Source organism: Hyla sarda, chromosome 10 (assembly GCF_029499605.1).
Source record: "Hyla sarda isolate aHylSar1 chromosome 10, aHylSar1.hap1, whole genome shotgun sequence".
Classification (NCBI taxonomy): Eukaryota; Metazoa; Chordata; class Amphibia; order Anura; family Hylidae; genus Hyla; species Hyla sarda.
Window position 1 is genome coordinate 85,846,091 of NC_079198.1, and position 13,386 is coordinate 85,859,476.

The window sequence follows — 13,386 nt, forward strand, 5'->3', positions numbered from 1 at the left end:
CTGGGTCATCCACCGGACCCTTTGTCCTAGGGTAATACACGATACACGGAGGGTAATACACGATGTGCCGGTATCGTTCTTTCTTTTTTATTCTGACAGATATTTTATGATCAAACTGTTCTTATCAGGATCCATGTCCTCCTCTGTTGTACATGCTTTTGTCATTTTCTTTCTTACTTCTATTTCCGATTGATTTTTAGATACTTTTGGTTAATCTGCCCCAGAGAATAAAAATGTACAAAAAAAGCTAACAAAACAAATTAAAGGATCTGTAGTGTTTTAGATGCTCTGTGCACAGTGATGTTTATATTGTGGATAAAATGAGAAACCAATAGAGTCAACTCACAGAGAATTCTACCACGCCAAATTTGTCCCCCAGTTCATCCACTACTTTGTAATTGGAATTGATGCCGAGAAGTTCCCATTCTCCTTTATTGTAAAACTTCTGCAGATCCTTCTTCATATCCTTTGATTGTCTCCACATGGACACGTTAATATGTTCAACTAAAAGATAAAAGTAATTTTAAAAGACTCTTTCAATTTAAAATTCTGACTTTAAATTTAGCATTTAACATTTTTAGTGTTTCTTGAGTGGCAAATAATTAAGGAGATTGCCTGAAAGTATTTTTTTTAACTCGAAAAGGAAATGCTAAGCCAATCACTGTCATTGAGAGCATTGGTTGGCAGCTAGTGGTTGGCTGAGATGGATTTTCCAACCATTTCCCATGTGTTAAGCAGTGGTGTAAATAAACTTTGGCTAACCCAGACCTTCAGGGGAGCTGCAGGCCACCAAACAAATCTGCCCACTGCACCACTAGATAAGATACAGATGTCTGCATATATATATATATATATATATATATATATATATATATATATATATATCAGTTATACTGACACTATACTATACTATGCAATCGTGCTAGTCTTTACTCGTAGCACTACATTTCCCACAATGCCCTGCTATTTGGATTTCATACTGTCTGTGCTCCCCTATATTGATTAGGTACTGTCTCCTAATCCATTGGATGGGGCAGGCTGCATTAAATCACATAATAGATCCTTTAGGTGTGGATCAGTCTAATCCACATAGGGGGGCATAGACAGAATCTAATCCATAAAGAGGGACACAGACAGTATCTTATCTATATAGGGGGCGCAGACAGTATCCAAGTTGGTTGTGTGTGTGTGTGTGGGGGGGGGGGGGGGGGGTTGGCGCTGATACAGCACCTAGCCCCAGGGGAGCAAAGTAGTTACGCCTCTGGTTGACTACAAGGCTGCCCACTTTTTAATTAAAATAAAATATGTGAAGTCTATAAAAATATGTTAGGATTCAAAGTATTAACCCTTTCATGACACATGCCATACATCAGGGACTATGGTGCAAACTCAGAAGCTGATCATTTAAGTCTTTAAAGGGGTACTCCAGTGGAAAACTTTTTTTTTTCAACTGGTTGCAGAAAGTTTAACAGATTTGTAAATTAATTATATTAAAAATCTTAATCCTTCCAGTACTTATTAGCTGCTGAATACAACAGAGGAAATTATTATCATTTTGGAACACAGTGCTCTCTGATGACATCATGACCACAGTGCTCTCTGCTGACATCTCTGTCCATTTTAGAAACTGTCCAGAGCAGCATATGTTTGCTATGGGGATTTTCTCCTACTCTGGACAGTTCTTAAAATGGACAGAGGTGTCAGCATAGAGCACTGTGGTCATGATGTCAGCAAAGAGCTCTGTGTTCCAAAAAGAAAATAATTTCCTCTGTAGTATTCCGCACCTAATAAGTACTGGAAGGATTAAGATTTTTTAATAGAAGTAATTTTCAAGTCTGTTTAACTTTCTGGCACCAGTTGATAAAAAAAAAAAAAAAGTTTTCCACCGGAGTACCCCTTTAAATGCCACAATAATTTACAAGGACAATTGTCTGCTTCCAGGAGTTTTGGGGTGGCTGATCTGCACTTCTACAACACTTCTACAACACGGGTGCGGATCAATTAACATGGCAGGAGGAAGCCTTCTGGAGGCCTACATTCTGACCCTATTAGCTCTGCTGATGCAGTCTGCCCCAGGCAGACAGTGCTAGCAGAGCTCTGATTTAACTGATCAATGCTATGCAATAGCCTTGATCAATATAAGCAATCCAATCATTGCTTATAATGGTCCCCTGTTGGGCCCTTAAAAGTGTGAAACAAAATTGGAAAAAGTTTATAAAAATATAAAAAAAGAAAACCTCTCCTGGTAAAAGAAAATAAAAATAAACGTATTTGCTATTGCTGCATGCAGAATTGTCTGTACCATTAAAATATAATGTTAATGATCCTACGAGGTGTATGACGTAAAAAAAATAAAAAAAATAAATCAAAAAGACCCATCTAAACAGAATTTATGGGTCAGACTAGGGAGATTTTAAGCATGTTTCATTAACAAAAATAATAAAATAAAATGACACCTATGTTAATTGTGTTCTATGGTGGTGGGTGGCTCAGTGATCTCCTTGTTTAGGTGGACCGCTAAGAGTAGGAGTACCTATACTGCCTGAAATAAAGTTATATGACTTACCGGTGTGAAGCTGACTTTGAAAGGTCAAAGTGCAATTGTGCTGATCAAAAGGAAAATAGTAGATGTAGAACATGCAAATTGATGACATTCTGATTGGTTTTTGGTAGTTTACTAGTCCTGTGTAGTTAATGTAGACAAAATTACGACTTGAGGCTTTGTCTGCATCCACACTGTGGGAAGAAATAATACATTATCAGCATGGCTTTTACAGGAAAAGTAAAAAGAAAAATGAGTGACTACTATACTGGTGACATTTATATTTTTCAATGGATTGGGCAAAGAATTATTTCCATTTGTTGCACAGCAAAGTCTTTAAAGGGGTACTCTTTAAAGGGGAACATTTTTTTTTAAATAAACTGGTGCCAGAAAGTTAAACAGATTGGTAAATGACTTCTATTAAACAATCTATGTCCTTCCAATACTTTTGTATGCTACAGAGGAAATTATTTTCTTTTTTAATTTATTTTTTGTCTTGTCCACAGTGCTCTCTGCTGACACCTGATGCCCGTATCAGGAACTGTCCAGAGCAGGAGAAAATCCCCGTTGCAAACCTATGCTGCTCTGGACAGTTCCTGACACAGACAGAGGTGTCAGCAGAGAGCACTATGGACAAGACAAAAAAGAAATTCAAAAAGAAACAAATTTCCTTTGTAGTAAACAGCTGCTAAAAAGTACTGGAATGGTAAATATTTTTTAATAGAAGTCATTTACAAATCTGTTTAACTTTCTGGCACCAGTTGATTTAAAAAAATGTTTTCCATTGGAGTACCCCTTTAAAGGGTCACTCCACTCCCCAGCACCCTGAACTCAAGTGTTCCGAATGCTGGGTGCGGGCTTCCGTGTTCATTCCCACCCCCTCGTAACGTCACTCACTGTGGCCACCATACCCCTCCTATAGACTTGCATTGAGGGGACGGGGCAGGACATGATGTCACAAGGGGGTGGGGCTTTGATGTCACAATACTCCGGCCCCTGTATCGCCCTTCAACAGGAATGGAGCAAAGTTCGCTCTGTGCAGCAGATGACGGGTGCTGCAGGAGAAATTGCGGGAGTTCCCAGCGGCAGGACCTCCGCGATCTTATCCCCTATCCTAATCCCCTATCTTTGGATAGGGTATAAAATGTCTAGGGGTGGTGTACCCCTTTAAGGACCAGGCCAATTTTTGTTTTTGCACTTTCGTTTTTTCCTCCTCCCCTTTGAAAAATCATAACGCTTTCAATTTTGCACCTACTGACCCATATCAGGGCTTGTTTTTTTGTGTCACCAATTGTACTTTGTAATGACATCACTTATTTCATAACATAATCTGCAGCAAAACTAAAACAAAACTTATTTGTGTGGTGAAATAAATAAAAAAAAGCCACTTTGTAACTTTTGGTGGTTTCAGACACAGTTCCTTATCACCGCTATACGTTTTCTGCTGCTTTGGTCCAGTCACCACGCTTACCACGACCAGGATCCAGTCTCTGCCGTGCTGCTACGGCGTCACATGACCACGAGGTCTCCCGGCATGCCTTGCGGGCACTTACGTACTTCCTGTGTGCTGCGCTCCTCCTACCTTCTCCAACCGCACTCCTACCGTAAGTCTCAGCACCCAGGTTGTTACAGCGGGGACCAGTCCTGCCCCATGCCATCTTCCCTGTACATTTGCCGGTCATCCTCAGCTACACTGCCCGGTGGGGATTCCAGGAGTCTCAGAGGGGAGAGGTACTCAGAGGAGACAGCGCTAATGGGACCTACGTCATGTGACCTATCAGTGACCTACCAAGACTAGAACTTAACCAGCAGAACCGTGTTGCAGTGGTTACTATACACATTGAAATGGGAAGCTACACTGAGGTGGTCCAGCTTCCTGTGCCTGCTCTTCCCTATACACTTTTCCTTCTACTGAGGTTTATGGATTGCCTGAGGGAATTGTAATATAGAACACCATCCCCCTCCCTTTCTGGAAAATCTGAGGGAGATTTGAAAGCTCCTGAATACTGTGGTTAACAATATGCCTAATAAGCCAAAAGAACGGGGTAGATGCATCTATAAACAACAGGATGGATACATTTCTAAGCTCACCAAGAGAGACTGTTAAAACTAGAACTGCTAAACAAACGGTAGGAAAATGTAATACAAGTACAAAGGAAGGTTTGAGATTTTCAGTGCTACAGGTGGAGGAGTTAGCTGAGGAGGGAGAGAGAGGGGAGATAAATTCACATGTATTGAACTTCATCTTAAGTGAAGTCCAAAAAAAAATAAAGCCCTGGAGGAATTAACCACACAAGTAGGAGGTCTCGGCACAGATATAATGTTTACACAAGATGATATCCAAAAGGTTGAATAAAGAGTGGGGCAGATTGAAAAGGTGATGCTTCAACTGGACACTAAGGTAGCCTCAGTAATGAAAATCCAGGAATAATTTTGTAAGAAGAGCAAGGACTTAAGGGAAAAAATCAATGAGCTGGAAGACAGATCAAGGAGAGCAAATGTCAAAGTTATTGGCCTGCCTGAGGGAGAGGAAGGACCGGATCCGGTAGCCTTCTGCACTAAATTGATTAAAGAAGTGGGAACAGAGGCCTTATCGGAGTGGTTTATGGTGGAGAGAGCGCACAGGGTCCCCTCAGGCAGACCGATCTCGGGGGCTTTGCCCAGGACAATGTTAATTAAACTATGTTGCAAAAGACAGAGACACACGATTGAAATATTCAAGAGAAGGGAAAGATTGAATTTGGGTCTGCCAACATATATATGTATCCAGATTTCATAAAAGCAACACAAAAAAGAAGGGCCACTTTTAAAGATATTAAGAAGAAATTGCACGGTCTTGATATTCCATTTTACCTTTTGTTCCCAGCCCGGCTGAGGATTGTTTTTAAAGGGAAAACATAGTTTTTTTTATACAGCAGAGGAGATAAGCCAATAGATGGACATGCAAGGGTTATAGAAAGGAGAGGAGGGATGGTAGGAGGAGGTATGGAGAGAAGTGAACAGTGGAGAGAGTTGGGAGATCTCAACTTGTGATAGGGGAGGGGGGGGGGGGGTTGGGGGAGGGAACAGCCTGGCACTAAGGGATGAATTAGAACTGTTATATAAAAGGTTTACTCTTCTACATGAATCAAAATAAAAAGGGAATGTAAAAGGGGTTTAAGAGAGGGGGAAGAGAGTAGCTATCTTTGATAAAATTTATAATTATTTACCCGCAATTGTCTGTCTAGTTGAGACTCACCTCACAAGAGAAACAGTAAATTTAATTAAAAAACGGTGGGTTAGAACATGCTTTCACTCCATATACTCATCAGGGGTCTCTGTTCTGATCCATGAGAAAGTGAATATTGATGTTCACAGTTCTGAATGTAATCCCAGAAGGAGATATGTTTTTTTACATGACAGATGGGAAGAGGTTGAGGGGGTGTTGGCTTTTTTATACATACCCCCACCCCCCTTTTAGGTTGGAAATACTTCAAAGACTAGTAAAGTTTATTAAAGATAAAAATTATAAAGATCTGTATGTTGCAGGAGACTTTAACTGTGTGCTCGATAGGGAGAGGGATCGGAGAAGCTCCATAAAAACTAAAGGAACCTCTAGGCTGGCTAAGTTTTGTGAGCAGGTTAGTTTAAGGCACGTGTGGAGAGGTGTGTATCCGGAGCAGGACGTTTTTTCCTGCTTCAGTAAAACTCACAATTCAGCATCCAGGATTGAGTTAATCTTGGTTAATGACAATGCCAGGCAAACAAAAAATAAAATGAGTTACGAGCCAAAATGCATCTCAGATCACGCAATTGTGGTTTGTGGGGTGAGACACATGGGTTCTCCTGCACAGAAAATACGGAAAATGAACATCAATACTCACTGGTGAGAGATTGAGGAGGTTACAAATGGGATTAAAGAAGAACTCATGGAATTCTGGGCCATTAATAAGGGACCTGCTAAATTACATACAGTTTGGGACTCCTTGAAAGCTTTTTTAAGGGGCTTCCTATATAGAAACATAATAAGATTTAGGAGAAAAGTTAAAAAACGGGAAGCAGAACTGATTAATAATATTAAGGAAATAGAACAAGAATACGGTAGGCTTAACAATGCTCAACTTAGGGAGAATTTAGAAATAGCACAAAAACTATTTCAGGGGTTTGTAATGGAGAAAGTCCAGCAAAGAATGCTGTTTTGGGGTAAAAAAAAATTGTGAGGCAGGAAAACCGAACAGATGGCTTGCTGGCATTGTTAAAAACCAAAGAGAAAGTAGGTCTATTAAGGGAGTATATGTAACGTAAAAGGTGAGATGGTATATGGCAACAAAGAAATAGGGGAAGTTGCTCTCAGTTATTATCAAAAACTTTATGAGTCAGAATGTATAGAAAGTGAGGAGAATATTGAGGAATATTTAAAAGAAACAACAATCCCAAGAGTTACAGAGGAAGCAAAAAGAGGTCTGAATATGGAAATTAGGTTAAGTGAAGTGCAGGACGTGCTGAAGAGCATAACGGGCAATTCTGCACCGGGATCAGATGGTCTGGCTTTTGAAGTGCACAGAAAGTTTAGTCATCCCCTCTTGTCTTTCCTTTTGGAGGTATATGATGAATACTTGAAGGTACGTAGTTTGTCTCCCTCAATGTTAGACACAATTATTATATTAATACCAAAAAAAGGGGAAGGAGAGTGGGAATATGGATGCATGCTGACCAATTTCCCTCCTGAATACGGATAGCAAAATATTCCCAAAAATTTGGGCCAGGTGGTTAGCTAGAGTCATAAATCAAATAATAGGGGAGGAGCAGAAGGGTTTCATCCTAGGGAGGAATATGTATGGTAATGTTAAAACATTGTTCTGGAATATGCAGATAGAGGGAGGGGGCCCCATTCCATCCTGTCTCTTGATGCTAATAAAGCGTTCAACAGGGTGGAATTGGGCTTTCTGTTTAAAGTGTTGAAAGCATTTAATTTGGGGGGAAGAGTTTAATTGAGGGGTTCGGACCATCTATAGTGCACCTACGGCCAGGATAGACATTAATGGAGAATTAACGGAAAGCTTCCGGTTTTGGAGAGGAACTAGACAGGGGTGTCCCTTGTCCCCCCCCCCCTGCTTTTTGCCCTCTTTGTGGAACCCCCGGCAGGGAGGATAAGGGACAACTACTTCACAGGTTTTGGATTGAAAGGGGATACGGAAAAAATTATTTTGTATGCGGATGACATGGTATTATTTTGCACAGACCCAATAGAGAATGTCCCGAGAGTAATAGGAGAGATGGAAAACTTTGGACGTCACTCAGGACTCAGTATAAACTGGGGTAAGTCCTGCTTGCTACCCTTGGATAATACAATAGAGGCACCTATTGGAAAGGTGAAAATACTGGGCCCCAGCGATAATTTTCAATATTTGGGCATGAGGGTTTCCAGAAACATAAAAGATTTTGAAAAATGTTATCTGATTCCATTAGTAGAGTTAATAAGTAACAAATGCAAAATATGGAATGGTTTGGGGTTGTACATGGCAGATAGAATTGCCCTTGTGAAAATGATTACCTTGCCAACAGTACTGCACTACCTCAGAGTAGGATCAGAGATAGATTTTTTTTGGGAACTAGAGAAAAAGATAAATGGTTTGGTCGTAAACATACTTGATTTAAAAGTTGCTATCTGAATCCCCCACTTGAGAAAGGCGGTCTGGGTCTTCCTAATTTTTACATTTATTACCGTATTTTTCGCCGTATAAGACGCACTTTTTCTTCCCCAAAACGTGGGGGGAAAAGTTGGTGCGTCTTATACGGCGAATATACGCCCGAGGCTGCTGCGGGCGAGAGCGGGAAGTCAGCTGTAAGTACAGAGGCTGCGGCGGTGCGGTACAGCGCTGACTACCCGCTCCCCACCCGCAGCAGCCTCATGACCGCCGGTGAATTTTTCACCTCACACCGGCTATGTTTATTGCCCTATGCCTGGAACATACAGTTCCGGGTGCCGGGCAGGTGAATTACTAATAACTGTATACTAAAAACCAGGGGGCCTCCAGCTGTTCTGAAACTACAACTACCAGCATGCCCGGACCGGCAAAGGCTGTCTGGGCATGCTGGTAGTTGTAGTTTCACAACAGCTGGAGGCCCCCTGGTTTTTAATATACAGTATTAGTTTTTACCTGCTCTGGCCGGCCCCCGCCTGCAGCCGCACACAGGAGCCGGCCCGGGCAGATAAAATCATAGGTTTTCCTATGCCGGACATCCCTATGTCCCGAAAAATCTTTTCGGGACATAAGGCTGTCCGCGGGTCACTCACCATTCCCCAGCCGATGCCCGTCCTCCTCCGGTCCTCCTGCGGTCTTCCTGCGATCCTCTGCCTCTCAGTGACGTCCCATGCATACAACCATAGAGGCGCCGGAGGACCGGAGGAAGACGCACGCCAACCGGGGCCTGGTGAGTGACCGGCGGTGTGTAATCTTCAGCGTTCCGGTCACCGCTCCTCCGGTCCCGGCACCTACTGCTATGGTCCATAGGCCATAGCAGTAGATGTGACACTGGGCCAGAGGAGCAGTGACCGGATCACTGTGGGGGCAGCACACAGAGATACAGCCTCCAGCCATACACTGTATATGGCTGGAAGCTGTATGTCTGTGGGGGGGAGCTGCCTACTATTGCGGGGGAACTATACTGCCAGCCATTGTGGGGGAACTATACTGCCAGCCATTGTGGGGGAACTATACTGCCAACCATTGTGGGGGAACTATACTGCCAACCATTGTGGGGGAACTATACTGCCAACCATTGTGGGGGAACTATACTGCCAACCATTGTGGGGGAACTATACTGCCAACCATTGTGGGGGAACTATACTGCCAACCATTGTGGGGGAACTATACTGCCAACCATTGTGGAGGGTGGGGAGCTGCCTACCATTTTGGAGGGGGGGGGGAGCTGCCTACCATTGTGGGGGAACTATACTGCCAACTATTGTGGGGGGGAGCTGCCAGTGCCTACCATTGTGGGGGAACTATACTGCCAACTATTGTGGGGAAACTATACTGCCAACCATTGTGGGGGAACTATACAGCCAACTATTGTGGGGGAACTATACTGCCAACCATTGTGGGGGGGTGGGGGGAGGAGCTGCCTACCATTGTGGGGGAACTATACTGCCAACTATTGTGGGGGAACTATACTGCCAACTATTGTGGGGGAACTATACTGATATAAAATATTTTACTACAGTATTTGGTTCAGAATCTTTTTTTCTAGATTTTCCTCCTTTAAAATTGGGTGCGTCTTATATGCCGGAGTGTCTTATATGGCGAAAAATACGGTATATAGTTAGTTAGTTCGCATTACACTTGAGTTCCTAAATAGGTTAGGTTTGAGGGAGTGAAGATATATTTGTAGTTATGGAAAGTGGGAAATTGGGCAGTAAAGAATGGAGAAATAGCCCTGTTTTGCAAATAATAAATAGTACATGAAAGAAAACGAAGGAATTAATTAATGTGAAAGTAAGTTTGCATTCACACCGTTATGGGGTAATGAGTACTTAAAAGTAGCAGGGAAAATCACAAAATTCACGGATTGGGGAGTAAAGGGTATAAATTTGAGTTTGTTTTGAAGAGGGTAAGTTGAAGAAATTGGCACAGGTAAAACAAGAATTTGGGTTAGAGGAAAACAATATATTTGGGTACTTGCAAATAAGGGATGCCACATCCTGTTTTGGATTTTGTTGGGGAGGCACAGAATAGAGGTAAGAAGAATTTACTTGGAATATTATATAAAATAATCACATGTAAGGGAGAAACACAAGTACTTAAATCTTAGGAGAAATGGAAAAAAGACTTGGGGGAAATATTTGGTGGTATGAAATATTTTCCAATATCAAATGCTCATCGGTAAATCAAAACAATCATATTTCACTTTTTAAGGTGGTATACTGGTTGCACTATTCCCCAAGCTTCTTGTGTATTTTTGGTTATAAACAGGATGCGGAATGCTCAAAATGTAGGAAGGATGAGGCAGATCTTTTACATATGATTTGGGGATGCCCAAAGATACAGGAATTTTGTGGAAGAGTGTATGCTAAAACAGAGGAAGACTTTCTAGTCAAACTCCAGTGTAATGAAAGATCTTCAATACTGGGGTTCATTAGCTAAAATCGTTATTTTAAGGAAGTGGATAGTGGCGGCCCCTCCAACCATCACCGCATGGACAGAATTAGTGAATAAAGTTAAAATGTATGAGGCGATTTCAAGTAGAGGCAAAAAACGTGAGGAAAGAGTAAGGAAACATTGGGCGCAATGGAAAATGTGAATAATACTGTAAAACATACTTCCATGATAGAATTAGTAGTGCCAGGCTGGGGGGGGGGGGGGGGAAGGAAGTAGGGGGGAGGGAGGGTTAAAAACGCTTTGTTGTTCTTTTACAGTTGGAATATTTTTGTGAAAACTTTTGGTGGCTTCTGCTTCTACGCAGTGCACTTTTTGGTAAAAATGACACCTTATTTTTATTCTGTAGGTCCATATGGTTACAAGTAGGGATGTCCCGATACCGATACTAGTATAACTACGGGGGCAGATACCAGGTATCTGCATGGTATCGGGGACTCGCCTAATGTCCCTGATACCAAATTCGATACCTGGTGTAGTGCCTCCGGTTCGCATCCCTGCCGCTGCCCCGTTCTGCCGTCCGCATTATGGCATCTTATGGAGGAGCATGTGATATATACTGCTTCCTCCGTAGCGTTACACTGGGCGCATTGGAGTGACGTGTATGTCACATGCTCCTCCATAAGACGCCATAATGCGAGGGGCAGAACGGGGCAGCGGCAGTGAGGAGAATGGGGCTGCGGAGCGGCGACATCGGACAGTGAGCAACTACAGGGGGGGGGGGAGGTCCTGCTGGCTACAAAGGGGGACTGCTATCTACAGGGGGTCCTGCTGGATACAAAGGGGGACTGCTATCTACAGGGGGGTCCTGCGTGCTACAAAGGGGGGCTGCTGTCTACAGGGTGGGTCCTGCTGGCTACAAAGGGGGGCTGCTGTCTACAGGGTGGGTCCTGCTGGCTACAAAGGGGGGCTTCTGTCTACATGTGGGGGTCCTGCTGGCTACAAGGGGGGTCCTGTAGGCTACAAGGGGGGGTCCTGCAGTCTACAAGGGGGGCCCTGTTGTCTAATGTCTGCAGCTATCTATACTACCTACAAGGGGATACTACCTACTATTAAAGGCAATTTTACAGCAGAGTCACCAGCACTAACTTTAATTTATAGGGAGATAGTGCAGGTGACCCGGTTTCTACCACTGCTCAGCATGTGAACATCAGTGCAATTGCTCTGGAGACATCGGTCTCGCCGCCAATGCAAATCCCCTGTTCTGCCCAATGGAGAAGAGAGAAATCTTGGCTCATACTACAGCAGCCGCCTCCATTGTACAAAACAAGGAACCTACATATCGGCACGGTAAGCAGCGCCAGAAACAGGTTCACCCTGGTGTCAGATTTCCTTTAAAATAAAAGTACTTGTACTTGGTATCGGCGAGTTCTAAAATTAAAGTATCGGTACTCGTACTCGGTCTGAAAAAAATGGTATCAGGACATCCCTAGTTACAAGGAAACTCAATTTATTTTGGTTTTATTTTATTTTACTACTTTAAAAAATTATAACTACATGCACCAAAATTAATATGTTGAAAATTGTCATCTTCTGACTTCTATAACTTTTTCTGCATACAGGGCTATATGAGGGCTTTTTTTTTTTTTTTTGCACCGTGGTCTTTAGTTTTTATCAGTACCATTTTTGTTTTGAAGGGACTTTTTGATCGCTTGTTATAAAAATTTTTTTATAGTAAATGAATTGACCAAAAATGTAAAATTTTGGATTTTGGCATTTTCTTTTACGTGTACACCATTGACCGTGCGTTTTAGCTACCCTTATATTTTAATAGTTTGGACATTTATGCATGCGGTGGTATTTTATATTTTTTTTTATTTTTTTTTTTAATTGGAAAAGGGGGGGATTCAAACTTTTATTAGAAAGGGGTTAATTCACTTTTATAAACTTTTTATTTTAACACTTTATTTTATTTTTTTAAACACCCATAGGGGGCTATAACATGCAATATTTAGATTGCATATACTGATCAATGCTATGCCAATGCTAGGCTGGGAGCAGCAGAAGACCGATCGGACAGCAAGGAGGCAGGTGAGCTGCCAGGATACTTTTAGTTTAATTTTAGACACCGTGATCAACTTTGCTCGTGGCATCTAAAGGTTTAATGCTGGGCATCGGCCCGATCGGCAGTGCCTGGCATTAAAGGGGTATTCCAGGATTTTTTTTTATTTCACTATGCTACAGGGGCTGTAAAGTTAGTGTAGTTCATAATATAGTGTCTGTACCTGTGTGTGACGGTTTTCTCACAATTGTTATGTGATTTTCACCCCTATATTTGCAGCATACAAAATGACTGTTGTCTCAGATTTTTCCCAGGTTGCAATGAGGCTGAGACCTGACTCACTAGTCAGCTGATGACAGGGAGCCTGTCTGCTTCAATGAGTGGAGCAATCGCTTGGTGGGAGAGAGATAAATCTGCAACTAATGCAACAGCTGTAGGCACCCTGATTGAAAACCACAGGTCTTTTGAATTTATGCAGCTCATTTATGTTTCAATGGGTGGAGTGGTTGATGTGTGGGTGTGAGGAAATGGAATTATGGGATTTGTAGGCAAAATAAAAAACTCAAACAGGAAATACCAGTTCACAAAAAGCTAGCCCTCCATCTTCAACAGGTTAAGGTCCTGTGGTCCGTTCTGTGTTGTGCTTCTTTCAGATTTCAAGTCACAGCGTAACGGGGGGAAAAATATTGCTGAGAAGTTGAAGG

General features: G+C 42.3%; 1 protein-coding gene across 2 annotated transcripts in view; it reads right to left on the reverse strand.

Moving 5' to 3' along the window:
* The window catches only part of LOC130293712 (5-hydroxytryptamine receptor 3A-like), a 36,962-nt gene that overhangs the window by 10,958 nt on the left and 12,618 nt on the right, over positions 1-13,386 (reverse strand). For both annotated transcript variants that reach the window (XM_056542737.1, XM_056542738.1), the window contains exons 6-7: positions 2,567-2,736; positions 347-504 (exon numbers count right to left, since the gene is read on the reverse strand). In XM_056542737.1, coding sequence (XP_056398712.1) covers positions 347-504; positions 2,567-2,736 — 328 coding nt within the window. The remainder of the gene's footprint in view (positions 1-346; positions 505-2,566; positions 2,737-13,386) is intronic.